The sequence below is a fragment of the Nerophis lumbriciformis genome, linkage group LG17, assembly GCF_033978685.3.
Source record: "Nerophis lumbriciformis linkage group LG17, RoL_Nlum_v2.1, whole genome shotgun sequence".
NCBI classification, from domain to species: Eukaryota; Metazoa; Chordata; class Actinopteri; order Syngnathiformes; family Syngnathidae; genus Nerophis; species Nerophis lumbriciformis.
Window position 1 is genome coordinate 31,182,501 of NC_084564.2, and position 17,718 is coordinate 31,200,218.

General features: G+C 39.8%; 1 protein-coding gene across 3 annotated transcripts in view; it reads right to left on the reverse strand.

The window, feature by feature from the left end:
• Positions 1-17,718, reverse strand: part of cux1b (cut-like homeobox 1b) — a 216,163-nt gene that overhangs the window by 79,498 nt on the left and 118,947 nt on the right. For all 3 annotated transcript variants that reach the window (XM_061973073.1, XM_061973071.1, XM_061973072.1), the window contains exon 5: positions 13,810-13,947. In XM_061973073.1, the coding sequence (XP_061829057.1) occupies positions 13,810-13,947 (138 nt within the window). The remainder of the gene's footprint in view (positions 1-13,809; positions 13,948-17,718) is intronic.

Here is a 17,718-nt window from a genome sequence, read left to right on the forward strand (position 1 = left end):
GGGCAGGGCACTTGGCGGTCCGATCCTCGGCTACAGAAGCTAGCTCTTGGGACGTGGAACGTCACCTCGCTGGGGGGGAAGGAGCCTGAGCTAGTGCGCGAGGTGGAGAAGTTCCGGCTAGATATAGTTGGACTCACTTCGACGCACAGCAAGGGCTCTGGAACCAGTTCTCTCGAGAGGGGCTGGACTCTCTTCCACTCTGGCGTTGCCGGCAGTGAGAGGCGACGGGCTGGGGTGGCAATTCTTGTTTCCCCCCGGCTCAGAACCTGTACGTTGGAGTTCAACCCGGTGGACGAGAGGGTAGCTTCCCTCCGCCTTCGGGTGGGGGAACGGGTCCTGACTGTGGTTTGTGCTTACGCGCCAAACCGCAGCTCAGAGTACCCACCCTTTTTGGATTCACTCGAGGGAGTACTTGAGAGTGCTCCCCCGGGTGATTCCCTCGTTCTACTGGGGGACTTCAATGCTCATGTTGGCAGCGACAGTGAAACCTGGAGAGGCGTGATTGGGAAGAATGGCTGCCCGGATCTGAACCCGAGCGGTGTTATGTTATTGGACTTTTGTGCCCGTCACAGATTGTCCATAACGAACACCATGTTCAAACATAAGGGTGTCCATATGTGCACTTGGCACCAGGACACCCTAGGCCGCAGTTCCATGATCGACTTTGTAGTTGTGTCATCGGATTTGCGGCCTCATGTTTTGGACACTCGGGTGAAGAGAGGGGCGGAGCTTTCTACCGATCACCACCTGGTGGTGAGTTGGCTGCGATGGTGGGGGAGGATGCCGGACAGACCTGGCAGGCCCAAACGCATTGTGAGGGTTTGCTGGGAACGTCTGGCAGAGTCTCCTGTCAGAGAGAGTTTCAATTCCCACCTCCGGAAGAACTTTGAACATGTCACGAGGGAGGTGCTGGACATTGAGTCCGAATGGACCATGTTCCGCGCCTCTATTGTCGAGGCGGCTGATTGGAGCTGTGGCCGCAAGGTAGTTGGTGCTTGTCGTGGCGGTAATCCTAGAACCCGTTGGTGGACACCGGCGGTGAGGGATGCCGTCAAGCTGAAGAAGGAGTCCTATCGGGTTCTTTTGGCTCATAGGACTCCTGAGGCAGCGGACAAGTACCGACAGGCCAAGCGGTGTGCGGCTTCAGCGGTCGCAGAGGCAAAAACTCGGGAGGAGTTCGGTGAGGCCATGGAAAACGACTTCCGGACGGCTTCGAAGCAATTCTGGACCACCATCCGCCGCCTCAGGAAGGGAAAGCAGTGCACTATCAACACCGTGTATGGCGAGGATGGTGTTCTGCTGACCTCGACTGCGGATGTTGTGGATCGGTGGAGGGAATACTTCGAAGACCTCCTCAATCCCACCAACACGTCTTCCTATGAGGAAGCAGTGCCTGGGGAGTCTGTGGTGGGCTCTCCTATTTCTGGGGCTGAGGTTGCTGAGGTAGTTAAAAAGCTCCTCGGTGGCAAGGCCCCGGGGGTAGATGAGATCCGCCCGGAGTTCCTTAAGGCTCTGGATGCTGTGGGGCTGTCTTGGTTGACAAGACTCTGCAGCATCGCGTGGACATCGGGGGCGGTACCACTGGATTGGCAGACCGGGGTGGTGGTTCCTCTCTTTAAGAAGGGGAACCGGAGGGTGTGTTCTAACTATCGTGGGATCACACTCCTCAGCCTTCCCGGTAAGGTCTATTCAGGTGTACTGGAGAGGAGGCTACGCCGGATAGTCGAACCTCGGATTCAGGAGGAACAGTGTGGTTTTCGTCCTGGTCGTGGAACTGTGGACCAGCTCTATACTCTCGGCAGGGTCCTTGAGGGTGCATGGGAGTTTGCCCAACCAGTCTACATGTGTTTTGTGGACTTGGAGAAGGCATTCGACCGTGTCCCTCGGGAAGTCCTGTGGGGAGTGCTCAGAGAGTACGGGGTTTCGGACTGTCTGATTGTGGCAGTCCGCTCCCTGTATGATCAGTGCCAGAGCTTGGTCCGCATTGCCGGTAGTAAGTCGGACACGTTTCCAGTGAGGGTTGGACTCCGCCAAGGCTGCCCTTTGTCACCGATTCTGTTCATAACTTTTATGGACAGAATTTCTAGGCGCAGTCATGGCGTTGAGGGGATCTTGTTTGGTGGCTGCAGGATTAGGTCTCTGCTTTTTGCAGATGATGTGGTCCTGATGGCTTCATCTGTCCAGGATCTTCAGCTCTCACTGGATCGGTTCGCAGCTGAGTGTGAAGCGACTGGGATGAGAATCAGCACCTCCAAGTCCGAGTCCATGGTTCTCGCCCGGAAAAGGGTGGAGTGCCATCTCCGGGTTGGGGAGGAGATCTTGCCCCAAGTGGAGGAGTTCAAGTAACTCGGAGTCTTGTTCACGAGTGAGGGAAGAGTGGATCGTGAGATCGACAGGCGAATCGGTGCGGCGTCTTCAGTAATGCGGACGCTGTATCGATCCGTTGTGGTGAAGAAGGAGCTGAGCCGGAAGGCAAAGCTCTCAATTTACCGGTCGATCTACGTTCCCATCCTCACCTATGGTCATGAGCTTTGGGTTATGACCGAAAGGACAAGATCACGGGTACAAGCGGCCGAAATGAGTTTCCTCCGCCGGGTGGCGGGGCTCTCCCTTAGAGATAGGGTGAGAAGCTCTGCCATCCGGGAGGAGCTTAAAGTAAAGCCGCTGCTCCTCCACATCGAGAGGAGCCAGATGAGGTGGTTCGGGCATCTGGTCAGGATGCCACCCGAACGCCTCCCTAGGGAGGTGTTTAGGGCACGTCCGACCGGTAGGAGGCCGCGGGGAAGACCCAGGACACGTTGGGAAGACTATGTCTCCCGGCTGGCCTGGGAACGCCTCGGGGTCCCACAGGAAGAGCTGGACGAAGTGGCTGGGGAGAGGGAAGTCTGGGCTTCCCTGCTTAGGCTGCTGCCCCCGCGACCCGACCTCGGATAAGCGGAAGAAGATGGATGGATGGATGGAATAACTCAAAATAATCCCGATAATACTACCACCACCAGGCTTGACGGTAGGAATGGTGTTTCTGGGATTTAAGGCCTCACCTTTTCTCCTCCAAACATATTGCTGAGTATTGTGGCAAAGCAGCTCAATTTTTGTTTCATCTGACCGCAGAACTTTCCTCCAGAAGGTCTTATCTTCGTCCATGTGATGTCAGACTACTAATGACTACTTTACGATACTTTTACAACTTAGTGTTAAAAACAAATCCCAACAGAAACACTGCAACGTGTTTTGTTTTTAGAAAAGGAACATTAGGGTTAGTATGTCAGTCAGATGTTTATAATAATAATAATAATTAGCATTTAATGAATATAACAATACATTTGCGTTTCCCTTATTTACAGAGCAGAAGCATCTGCTTATGCTCCCTCGTCAGAAATGACAAAAGACCTCACTGCAGTGCCAAACTTTCAAATAGTTGAGAGGTGTTCTCTGATATGTGTAAGACTAGACCTCTCATATATCAACACTGCTGTTGTATACTAAGACAAAGAGTGCAGTTACATTTTATGGCCATCATGTGCCATCTTTCACATTTTGACACTTTTTTTAATTTCGTTTCTGCCCTATTACTTGTTAATAATGCTTATGTTGCTTTCATATGCACATTTAATTTTCTACTAGAGGTACATGAAACAGTTATCTACAACGATGCTTCCTCAACAAAGTATGTCATTTTGAATGTGTTAGTTTTTTTTTAAATACAACTTAGTTAAAAGACTTCAGTAGAAGTACTTTTTGATCATTTTGAGCACATTTAAAAATACCGCGGTAATAATAATAATAATAACAGTGATAATTTTGGTCCGTGATAAGAAATGTTCATACGGTGACATCCCTAATATATTCACACACACACATATATATATATATATATATATATATATATATACATATATATATATATATATATATATATATATTCACACATACATACATATACACACACACACACACACACACACACACACACACACACACACACACACACACACACACACACAACACATAGTTTAGTTATATAGCGCTTTGTATAGTGTTTAAAGTGTACATACCTTTACTAAAATATGGACTTTTGTTGAGGTTGGAACTCATTATGTATGTTTACGTTGTTTTAAGAACATTGCTCAAGAACCAAATAAGTTTGTAAACAGTACTGTCCTCTAAAAATAAATGAACACAAAGCCATAATTGTGTAACACAAGTGAACACCAAGATACTTGTGTATTGCCAACACGGGGGTCTTAGTATCATGGGCTCAGGCAGCCCAGGTGATGGATGCAGTGCAGTGAGGGAAACATGAATTCCAACACATGCTGTGACATTCTGAAGAAGAACGTGGTTCCCTCCTTTTGGAAAATGGGTATTTGTGTTTTCCCATGACAAGATGTAATAAAATGTGTTGGTGTTTTTTTGTGAGATAGTGACTGGCCGCAACTCTGTCGGAAGGTATTCATTTTACAATGTTTATTCTTGTTATTGTGGTTGTAGCATGCAGCAGTGTACATTGTCGAAGTATCATAATGAGAACTGGCTCTAAAATGTTCCCGTCACATATACAGTACAAGCCAAAAGTTTGGCCTGGACTCTCACAATATTATCTAGATCCACTATGGACTGGACTCTCACTATTATATTAGACCCACTATGGACTGGACTCTCACACTATTATGTTAGATCCATTATGGACTGGACTCTCACAATATTATGTTAGATCCACTATGGACTGGACTCTCACTATTATGTTAGATCCACTATGGACTGGACTCTCACACTATTATGTTAGATCCACTATGGACTGGACTCTCACACTATTATGTTAGATCCACTATGGACTGGACTCTCACACTATTATGTTAAATCCACTATGGACTGGACTCTCACACTATTATGTTAAATCCACTATGGACTGGACTCTCACACTATTATGTTAGATCCATTATGGACTGGACTCTCACTATTATGTTAGATCCACTATGGATTGGACTCTCACACTATTATGTTAGATCCACTATGGACTGGACTCTCACACTATTATGTTAGATCCACTATGGACTGGACTCTCACACTATTAACTAGATCCACTCCACGTCCATTGCACCCGTTGCCCAGGGGGGGCGACCTCCAAGGTTTCTCATTGTCATCCCATTGGGTTTGAGTTTTTTCTTGCCTTGATGTGGGATCTGAGCCGAGGATGTCGTTGTGGCTTGTGCAGCCCTTTGAGACACTCGTGATTAAGGGCTGTATAAGTAAACTCTGATTGATTGATTGATGACGTTTGGACAAACCTTCTCATTCAATGCATTTTCTTTATTTTCATGACTATTTACATTGTAGATTGTCACTGAAGGCATCAAAACTATGACACCTGTGGAGTGAAAACCATTTCAGGTGACTACCTCTTGAATCTCATGGAGAGAATATAAATATTGTATATATAAAAATATTGTACCGTTTGATTTGACGTGACACGGTACCCGGTAGTACCAACAGAATCCGGTGGTTACCGATAAAAGTACAGAATTTCGTACTCTTCCTTAGTTGTAGATTGTCGCTGAAGGCATCAAAACTATGAATGAACACATGTGGAGTTATGTACTTAACAAAAAAAGGTGAAATAACTGAAAACATGTTTTATATTCTAGTTTCTTCAAAATAGCCACCATCTGCTCTGATTACTGCTTTGCGCACTCCTAGCATTCTCTCCATGAGCTTCAAGCACACCTGTGAAGTGAAAACCATTTCAGGTGACTACCTCTTGAAGCTCATGGAGAGAATGCCAAGAGTGTGCAAAGCAGTAATGAGAGCAAAGGGTGGCTATTTTGAAGAAACTAGAATATAAAACATGTTTTCAGTTATTTCACCTTTTTTTGTTAAGTATATAACTCTGCATGTGTTCATTCATAGTTTTGATGTGACAATCTACAATGTAAATAGTCATGAAAATAAAGAAAGCACACTTAATGAGAAGGTATGTCCAAACTTTTGGTCTGCACTGTAGCTTTATCCATCCATCTATTTTTCTACGGCTTGTCCCTTTCAGGGTCGCGAGGAATGCTGGAGCCTATCTCAGCTGCAATCGGGCGGAAGGCAGGGTACACCCCGGACAAGTGGCCACCTCATCGCAGGGCCAACACAGATAGACAACATTCACACTCACATTCACACACTAGGGACAATTTAGTGTTGCCAATCAACCTATCCCCAGGTGCATGTCTTTGGAGGTGGGAGGAAGCCGGAGTACCCGGAAGGAACCCACGCAGTCACGGGGAGAATATGCAAACTCCACACAGAAAGATCCAGAGCGCAGGATCGAACCCAGGACCTTCGTATTGTGAGGCAGACGCACTAACCCCTCTTCCACTGCGCTGCCCACAGTAGAACATATTGTTAAATTATATTTCGGTAAATATTAGATTGATACACAATATTAAGTTATATTCCTTGAAGATAACGCAGTCAGGATGACGCAACTGCTTTATCAAAAGAACACCACCTTTGAAAGAATGTGAGAAATGAAATGGGATTGAAAAAGCAGTCATCAGAGGTGAGGAGGACCCTGCATGGCTCCTGTTATATCCAGAGCTGGCAGAGGAATAAGACACGTTCACCGAGAGCAGATGTAGATGCTGTATTCATTAGAAGTGCATTAGTGCTGAACCCCCACAGCCCTCTGACGGCTGAGCTGTGCACGGACCGGACGGAAATAAATCTAACACATAACTGGAGTAATAAATAGGCGTCTTGTGTATGTGTGTGGATTTGTCAGAGAAAGACATAAACGCATAAGACAGTGATAAAGAGCACGACTGCGTGCAGCCTTTGACTGAGGGCTCTTAGCACGTTGTGCGTGTGATTTAAACTCCGGTCTCACTACTCTGACACATAATCAATAGAGGAGAGTCCCCTCTGAGCCCTCTTAACCCTTAACTGCTTAACTGAACTTTAAACATTTAGGTTGCAAGGATCAATGGCCCCTGCACTATTTGTATGTGTGTGTGTGTTTAACAGGAGTGGGAGTTCCACGGTGCGTTTTGGGGTTTAAATATCCCCCATCTATTGAGGCAGCAAGGGGGGATAAAGGATGAGGGAGCAGAAAAATCAATGGCAGAATGGAACCCTGCCGCTATCGAGCTGTTCCAATTAACCCTCACTGAGACGGGGGGAGATTCCAAAACATCCCTTCCCTTCTTCCCTCCACCCTCCACTGAAATTAAAGCACTCTCATAACTTTGTCTCACTCATCTGCACCTTTGTCACCTTTTCCATGTTTCTTCACTCCAATGTACTATCTTCCAGGGCTGCGCGATTATTTAACATCGAATCGACATCGAGGTTTTAATTAGTGCGATTATGTAACCACAAGAGGGTTCCCCCGCCCCCGCCGCCGTCACATGTTCCCCAATCAAAACCGTTGAGCCTCGCATTTGTTCATCTCTCGCTTCAAACAGGGAGAAACTCACTCTCTGCATCCTTCTCAGCACTAGGGCTGCAACGATTAGTTGACATTTTCCACACAAAAATGTGTCGCCGACAACTATATTTGTCTACAATAGTCATCACTCGTGGTTTTTGACAGTAATAACATGTTGAAATAAGTTTGAGGATATTTCTTCTTATTATTCTTTTTTTTTTTTTAAATAATATGTATTTATTCATTTGATAGGGAAATCATAATACAGGTACTGAGAAACAGAACCCCCCCAAAAAAAGTATAAAAAAAAAAAAGAAAAAGAAAAAAAAATAACTTTTCCGCCCCCCGTCCTACATTTGAGTCACAGTGGGTGTTAATGTACCTGTTTTCATCTTCACCACAAACAGATAGAAAATCAAACAAACTGACTTAAAAAAAAAAGGACAAAAAAATAAAAAACATACAAAGAATTGTCACTGAATAAAAAAAGAATTGAGGTAAGTGGAAAGGTTGATTGTCGACAGTGAGTGTCACATGTGTCCTATGGTGTCTTTAATGTAGCTATGTAACTAATCATGCAGCCCCAGGTCAAGTCAAATTGTTTTGGTGTACCCCTTAGATCAGTGTTTTTCAACCACTGTGCCGTGGCACACTAGTGTGCCGTGAGATACAGTCTGGTGTGCCGTGGGACATTATGTAATTTCACCTAATTGGGTTGAAAATATTTTTGGCAAACCAGTAATTATAGTCTGCAAATGATGTGTTGTTGTTGAGTGTCGGGGCTGTCTAGAGCTCGGCAGAGTAACCGTGTCATACTCTTCCATATCAGTAGGTGGCAGCAGGTAGCTAATTGCTTTGTAGATGTCGGGAACATGGTTTGTTGTGATCACAATAAGCGGACGACAGCGTGCAGGTAAAAAGGTGTCTAACGCTTAAACCCAAAATAAACAAACTGCAAGTGCCGCTAAGAAAAGGCATTGAAGCTTAGGGAATGCTATGCAAAACGAAACTAAAACTGAACTGGCTACAAAGTAAACAAAAACAGAATGCTGGACGACAGCAAAGACTTACTGTGGAGCAGACGGCGTCCACAAAGTACATCCGTACGTGACATGACAATCAACAATGTCCACACAAAGAAGGATAAAAACAACTTAAATAGTCTTGATTGCTAAAACAAAGCAGGTGCGGGGAATAGCACTCAAAGGAAGACATGAAACTGCTACAGGAAAATACCAACAAAAGAGGAGCGCAAGACAAGAACTAAAACACTACACACAGGAAAACAGCACAAAAGTCCAAATAAGTCAGGCTGTGATGTGACAGGTGGTGACAGTACACCTACTTTGAGACAAGAGCTATATTGATGCATGCATGGTTATGCTTTAAAAAGTCATATCCAACAATTGCGACAACGACTTTTTACTGTCAATATCGGCTGCTGAGTTTCATTTTTTTTTTTAATTTTCTGCTCGCGGTGTGCCTCTGGATTTTTTCAATTAATAAAATGTGACTTGGCTCAAAAAAGGTTGAAAAACACTGCCTTAGATTATATTATTATATATTATATTTTCTCTAGATCTAAGAAAAACATGAGGTCCTTAAGCCATAAGGAGGCCTTGGGGGCAAACTGGGATTTCCACTCCAATAAAATGTTTCAAAGGTACTATACCTAAAAGTCTGTTTCATTTTTTTTATTGTATTTATTAATTTGTTTGTGTTTCCTCTTATTCTTGTTAAAAACATCAATACCTTATTCATTTTGCAAAGCGGACCTTGTTTTTATGTTAGTACATCTGTGATACACATGTATTTAAAGCAGTGACATGGAGGGAGGATGCATCTCAACCTCGGTAAGAGTGTTTGCTTCTACATTGCTGGCTAGCTAACAAATGTGAGACAAAGTTGTGTGAAAAATAACTAACTGTCATTTTAGCCAAAGTCAGCCAGCTAAACTTTGTCTACAACAATTCAAGTAAGTTTTAAAACAGCGTCAATTTGCAATGTCGTAAAACGGCACTTTAACAAAAGCGAACAACACACGTACACATAAACACACACAAAAAGAGACTGACAGGCACCAATGCGGAGATATCGTAAGTTTAACATACAATCTATTAAATAACCAATATTTTAAGAATTAATCAAATATATAATTCTACACATTGAGTCTATAAGAGTGCCAAAACTGCCAAGAGTTATTCAAAAGTCAATATACCCGTGTGCAGCTTTTTAAACATCACTAAATGCTTATTTTCTTTTTGAAAAAGTATGTTTTCATTGCTAATATTTTAACTGTTTTTTTGCACTTTATCTTTCCTTTCTTTTAAAAGGACAACATTTTATTAATCATTTTAATGTTTGCAACAGCTGAATGAGCAGCACAGTTACAATATAAATAAATATTTATGAATGAATTAGTCATCTTTGTTGTTAGTAAGCACATGCCTGAAATAACTTAAGCTGCATTTAGAAGCCGATGGAAAAATTAGAGTCATTAAACGTTTACGATTTAGTTTTTATCGATTATTTCTTCAGTTTAAGAGCATGATGAAAACAAAATCCGAGTCTGTCTGCATACGGCCAAATATGTTTGGCACCTTGAGACAAGAATATGTTTAATGACAGTTTAAAAGTCTTCCTTCACTCTTAACTTTGCAGTTTTATGCATTTTTATTAGAGATGTCCGATATCGGCCTGCCGGTATTATCGGCCGATAAATGTGTTAAAATGTAATATCAGAAATTATATGTATCGTTTTTTTTATTATCGGTATCGTGTTTTTTTTGTTTTGTTTTTTTATTAAATCAACATAAAAAACACAAGATACACTTACAATTAGTGCACCAACCCAAAAAAACTCCCTCCCCCATTTACACTCATTCACACTCATTCATACAAAAGGGTTGTTTCTTTCTGTTATTAATATTCTGGTTCCTACATTATATAACAATATATATCAATACAGTCTGCAAGGGATACAGTCCGTAAGCACACATGATTGTGCGTGCTGCTGGTCCACTAATAGTACTAACCTTTAGCAGTTAATTTTACTCATTTTCATTAATTACTAGTTTCAATGTAACTGTTTTTATATTGTTTTACTTTTCTTTTTTATTCAAGAAAATATTTTAATTTATTTATCTTATTTTATTTTATTAATTTTTTTTAAAAGTACCTTATCTTCACCATACCTGGTTGTCCAAATTAGGCATAATAATGTGTTAATTTCACGACTGTATATATCAGTTGATATCGGTATCGGTAATTAAAGAGTTGGACAATATCGGAATATCGGATATCGGCAAAAAGCCATTATCGGACATCCCTAATTTTTAAGCATGAAATATAAAAATCGCAAATCAAATAATCGCAATTTTGAAAAAATAAATAAATAAATTAGATTTTTCCTCAAAATCGTGCAGCCCTACTTTCTTCCTTTTTTTAATTCATGAAGATGTGCCACATGTGTTTTACCCCTGGAAACTTTAATTGGAGAGTACACCCTAGCGCATTTTGCACTTTTAAAAATGGATGAGACATTCAAATACTTTTAAATGTAGATTGAAAAGGTCTACTACATGTTTTTCCCCCAAGCATACAAATATCAACATGCTGACTGCATGTTGGGGGAGAATGGCTGCAAAAAGGAACCCTCAATTCTATTCACATTTTTACGATACATAAACTTGTAGGGCTATCTATTTTTGATTATATTTGCAACCATGTTTTCCAAATGCTGATAATTTCAAGACAGATAATTTTTTTTATTATCATTATTATTATTATTATTATTTTTTTTTTTTTTTAAATAGGACTCCATGATGATATACATTGTTCTTTCTTCTCTCCGCTACTACTTTCTAAAGCAGAGATTCTCAATAAGTGGTGTTTTCATACGAAGCCAGACCCATTATTACAGTATTTTGACAAATGTTTGTACTGTTTTTTCCGGACTATAAGGCACACTTAAAATCCTTGTATTTCCTCAAAACTCGACAGTGCGCCTTATAACCCGGTGCACCTAATGTATGGAATAATTCTGGTTGTGCTTACTGACCTCGAAGCAATTTTATTTGGTAAATAATAAGTGTGGCCAGTAGATGGCAGTCAAACATAAGATGTGCGTGAGTCCGCCTTTGTAATCTGTGCAAACACTGTAGTCGATAAGCTTCTTCTTTTTCTCTATCTTCTTGTTATATGGGACATTCATCCTCCACTGTTGCCATTTCTAATATAAAGTAGTGTAAAGTTCTTACTTATATCTGTCAGTAAACTCACCATGAAAGCACTAAAACATACCGGTGTAATGAGTTTACATTATTCACCCAAGGAACTTTAGTTATTAGAGAGTTCCGGTCAGACGGTTTTTCACGGGACACATTTCCGGTGTTGTTGTTTCCGGATGAGGAGATGCTGCTCCATTATTGATTGAAGTAAAGTGTGAATGTCATTAAAACAGTTAGCTCCATCTTTTGACACTTCTTCCACTCCCGTCCTTGCACGCTACATCGCTACAACAAAGATGACGGGGAGAAGACGCTGTCCAAGTGGAGGCACGTAAATAAGACCACCCACAAAACGGCGCATCCTGAAGAGACTGTCAGAAAGTGACTTGAAGATGTGTAAAACATCATCTATGCAACATTTTGACCAAAGAACTACCATTACATGTTATCTAGACCAGTATTTTGTCAACCTTTTTTGAGGCAAGGCATGTTTTTTTTTTTCATTTAAAAATACAGACGCACACCACCAGCAGAAAACGTTAAAAAATGATACTCCACCAGGTCATCGTGCCTTATTTTGAGTTTGTTGGTGTTTTCCTGTGCTTTAGTTCTTGTCTTGCGCTGTTATTTTGGTGGCCCTTCCTGCTTTGTTGGTGTTTTCCTGTAACAGTTTCACGTCTTCCTTTGAGCGCTATTCCCCGCATCTACTTTGTGTTAGCAAGCAAGGCTATTTAAGTTGTTGCTACCCTTCTTTGTGTGGACATTGTTGATTGTCATGTCATTGTCATGTGCGGATGTACTTTGTGGACGCCGTAAGTTTTTGCTGTCGTCCAGCATTCTGTTTCTGTTTACTTTGTAGCCAGTTCAGTTTTACTTTTGTTCTGCATACCTTTTCCTTTTGTTCATTTTTGGTTTAAGCGTTACATACCTTTTTACCTGCACGCTGTGGTCTGCATATTGGGATCACAACAAACCATCGTCGTCTCACCCGACACATTTCAACTTTTACAAAGCAATTAACTACCTGCTGCAACTAGCCGATAAATGTGTTAAATGTAATATCGGAAATTATCGGTATCGTTTTATTATCGATATCGTTTTTTTATTTTTTATTAAATCAACATAAAAAACACAAGATACACTTACAATTAGTGCACCAACCCAAAAAACCTTCCTCCCCCATTTACACTCATTCACACTCATTTACACAAAAGGGTTGTTTCTTTCTGTTATTAATATTCTGGTTCCTACATTATATATCAATATATATCAATACAGTCTGCAAGAGATGCAGTCCGTAAGCACACATGATTGTGTGTGCTGCTGGTCCACTAATAGTACTAACCTTTAACAGTTAATTTACTAATTTTCATTAATTACTAGTTTCAATGTAACTGTTTTTATATTGTTTTACTTTTTTTTTTATTCAAGAAAATGTTTTTAATTAATTTATCTTATTTTTTTGTATTAATTATTTTTAAAAGTACCTTATCTTCACCATACCTGGTTGTCTAAATTAGGAATAATAATGTGTTAATTCCACGACTGTATATATCGGTTGATATCGGTATCGGTTGATATCGGTATCGGTAAATAAAAAGTTGGACAATATCGGAATATCGGCAAAAAGCCATCATCGGACATCCCTAGCTGCAACCTACTGACATGGAGTATTACGTGGTTACCCTGCCGAGTTTTACACAACACAGACACTAAGCAGCGACACATTATTTGCAGATTATAAGTATTGATTTGCAAAAAATATGTTTTGGACCAATTAGGTGAAGTTGCATAATTTCCCACGGCACACCAGACAATATCTCACGGCACACAAGTGTGAAAAACACTGATGTAGACCACAAGGAACATTTAGAAAGAAAAAATATATATATATGACTAATTTAATGCGCCCTGTAATTCGGTGCGCTTTGTATATGAAAATGTTTTCTTTTTTTTAAATAGACCATTCATCGGCAGTGCGCCTTATAATCTGGTGCGCCCTATGGTCCGGAAAATAGGGTAATTTAACTAGCGCTGCACACATAGAATACACAGACCAGCTGCATATATTGTACCTACTCCCATGTGACACAACTCAGCCTATGAACATATTTAGCCAGAGCAGTGGGTGTGCCCAAAACCAGTCTGCGGTAAAATGTCTCTAACCTTGGTTTTTGACATCCGCAAACTCTTTATTGTAGTCCTCCAATGTCTCTCGCAGTTTGGTGTTCTCCGTCTCAATGTCGTGCATCCTCTGGAGCTTCAGCTGTAGCTGCTGAGCCAGCTCCAGCACAGGTACGGGATCTGCCATGAAAGAATAAGCACAACATTAACAAAAGCAGATTAAGGGAGCACAGGATAACCGCATTCGGGAAAACGCGGTGAGAGCCAATGTTGGCCCCACCGAGGTGTCCTTGTGAAAGACGATGAATCTGGAACAGCTAGGGGAACATTATTTTGGTGCCGACCATGACCTCTGATCCCCCTCCAGAGAACGAGCAGTGGCGTCAAGGACAAAATAATATTGCAAGTACCAGCAATAATATGGTGTGGTGAGCTAACAAGTCACTGTTGCAGTTACGGTCTATGGCTTGACTGTGTCTGCAAACATTCAACAAGATTGACACTTTTACAGTGATTTACTTGAAAAGTCAATAATAAACATCCATCCATCCATTTTCTACCGCTTGTCCCTTTTGGGGTCGCGGGGGGTGCTGGAGCTTATCTCAGCTGCATTCGGGCGGAAGACGCGGTATACCCTGGACAAGTCGCCACCTCGTAAACAATCTCCAAAAAATGATTTCAAAGAAAAAGAACAGAACACAATGATAGTTTTCATATTAGCAGAAGTAATTAGTTCCAGGGTTAAGTCGTAACAGGGCTATTCAGCGAGCGGCCTGTTTGCCAAATTCAGCCCAAGAATGACTTAAATGCAGAGCAGAACTTAAGAGCAACTAACATTGTTATTGGGGATGTTCCGATCTGTTTTATGCTGCAGATTCCGATAATCCAGTGAGTAAGATCGGAGTTCTAATAACAGTGTAACAATAAGATGGAGGTTAATGTTTGTCTTTATCATGAAAGCTTTTTTCTTTTTTACAAAAATGTATATAACTGAATTTTTTGCGTTTAAATTATGTGAACTGATTTTTGTTTTTACATCAAACTATGCTATTTCATTGGAAAAAAAAAAATGTGCGTGTTTAAAAAATGCAGTGCATAAAAAGTCAGTGTAGAAAGAGTCAGTATAGAAAAATGTGCTGCTTTAAAGAGCAAGACTCATATCTGGTAAATTAAGACTTAAGTAATCGATCCCGTCTCAGAAGCAGCCAATGTCAAGTTTGAAATCAGGTTACACGGGTCTTACAAAACAGCGTGAGAAAGGCGGTTAACGGGGCATTGTACAACATAATTAACACTTCAACGCATACATACACACCTACATATATATGTACATATACACCTACATATATATGTACATATACACCTACATATATACATACATATACACCTACATATATACGTACATATACACCTATATATATACGTACATATGTACATACATATACACCTACATATATACGTACATATACGCCTACATATATACGTACAAATACACCTACATATATAAGTACATATACACCTACGTACATATATACGTACATATACACCTACATATATACGTACATATGTACATACATATACACCGACATATATACGTACATATACACCTACATATATAAGTACATATACACCTACATATATACGTACATATACACCTACATATATAAGTACATATATACATACATATACACCTACATATATACGTACGTACATATACACCTACATATATACGTACGTACATATACACCTACATATATACGTACATATGTACATACATATACACCTACATATATACGTACATATACACCTACATATATACGTACATATGCACCTACATATATACGTACATATACACCTACATATATACGTACATATACACCTACATATATACATACATATACACCTACATATATACGTACATATACACCTACATATATACGTACATATATACGTACATATACACCTACATATATACGTACATATACACCTACATATATACGTACATATACACCTACATATATACGTACATATACATCTACATATATACGTACCTATACACCTACATATATACGTACATATGCACCTACATATATACGTACATATACACCAACATATATACGTACATATACACCTACATATATACGTACATATATACATACATATATACATACATATACACCTACATATACACCTACATATATACGTACATATACGCCTACATATATACGTACATATGTACATACATATACACCTACATATATACGTACATATACACCTACATATATACGTACATATGCACCTACATATATACGTACATATACACCTACATATATACGTACATATACACCTACATATATACATACATATACACCTACATATATACGTACATATACACCTACATATATACGTACATATATACGTACATATACACCTACATATATACGTACATATACACCTACATATATACATACATATACACCTACATATATACGTACATATATACATACATATACACCTCCATATATACGTACATATATACATACATATACACCTACATATATACGTACATATACACCTACATATATACGTACATATATACGTACCTATACACCTACATATATACGTACATATACACCTACATATATACGTACATATATACGTATATATACGCCTACATATATACGTACATATATACATACATATACACCTACATATATACGTACATATACACCTACATATATACATACATATACACCTCCATATATACGTACATATATACATACATATACACCTACATATATACGTACATATACGCCTACATATATACGTACATATATACATACATATACACCTACATATATACGTACATATACACCTACATATATACATACATATACACCTCCATATATACGTACATATATACATACATATACACCTACATATATAAGTACATATACACTTACATATATACGTACATATACACCTACATATACAACTACATATATACGTAAATATACACCTACATATATACGTACATATACACCTACATTTATACGTACATATACACCTACATATATACGTACATATACACCTACATATATACGTACATATACACCTACATATATACGTACATATACACCTACATATATACGTACATATACACTTACATATATACGTACATATACACTTACATATATACGTACATATATATACCTATACGTACAACAGGCTTCGTTCCCACAGTGTGCGATATAAGAACTCCTTCATGCCGCACTCCATCCAGCTCTATTGCCATACAGCAATAGATACTATTTGTCTATTACCAGACCGCTCCTAAGTTCGCAACCTTTCTTTGTTTGTATTGTATATTTTCTGCTGTATTTACTTGTATTTATTTACTCTTATAATTATATGCTGCCCTTTTTTTTGCTGCAGCTGCTACAAACTTTTACTGCACACAATAACTATCATCAACTGTTCCCAAACAACACACAAGTCTTGTTTTTATAGATGAATGTTGTTTTTAGGCAGAGAAAATGAATAACATTATAGGGGTGGGCCAAAGAAAAGTCACACTAAAATATATACAGTGATAGTTAATAGTAATGGACCCTTATTGGGGCCATTAGGCTCCATATGTACACTCTTAGTCACATTAACATTATTACCTATATGAGAACTTAAATTGTAGGAGTTGGGGAGGAATTTCATTTAGTTTGACTCTGTTCCACAGTCAGGAAAATATGTTTACTTAAAATATGTTCAGTTTTATTGATTCATGCGTAAATAGAGTTTGTTTAAGGGGAAGTGCTCTTTTTTTGGAAAATTGCCTAAAACATCTAAACACCTCCATTAAGTATTTGTTTTATACCTAATGTAAGTATATATGTAATATAGTAACAGGCACATGTACAAACCTCGTTTCCATATGAGTTGGGGAATTGTGTTAGA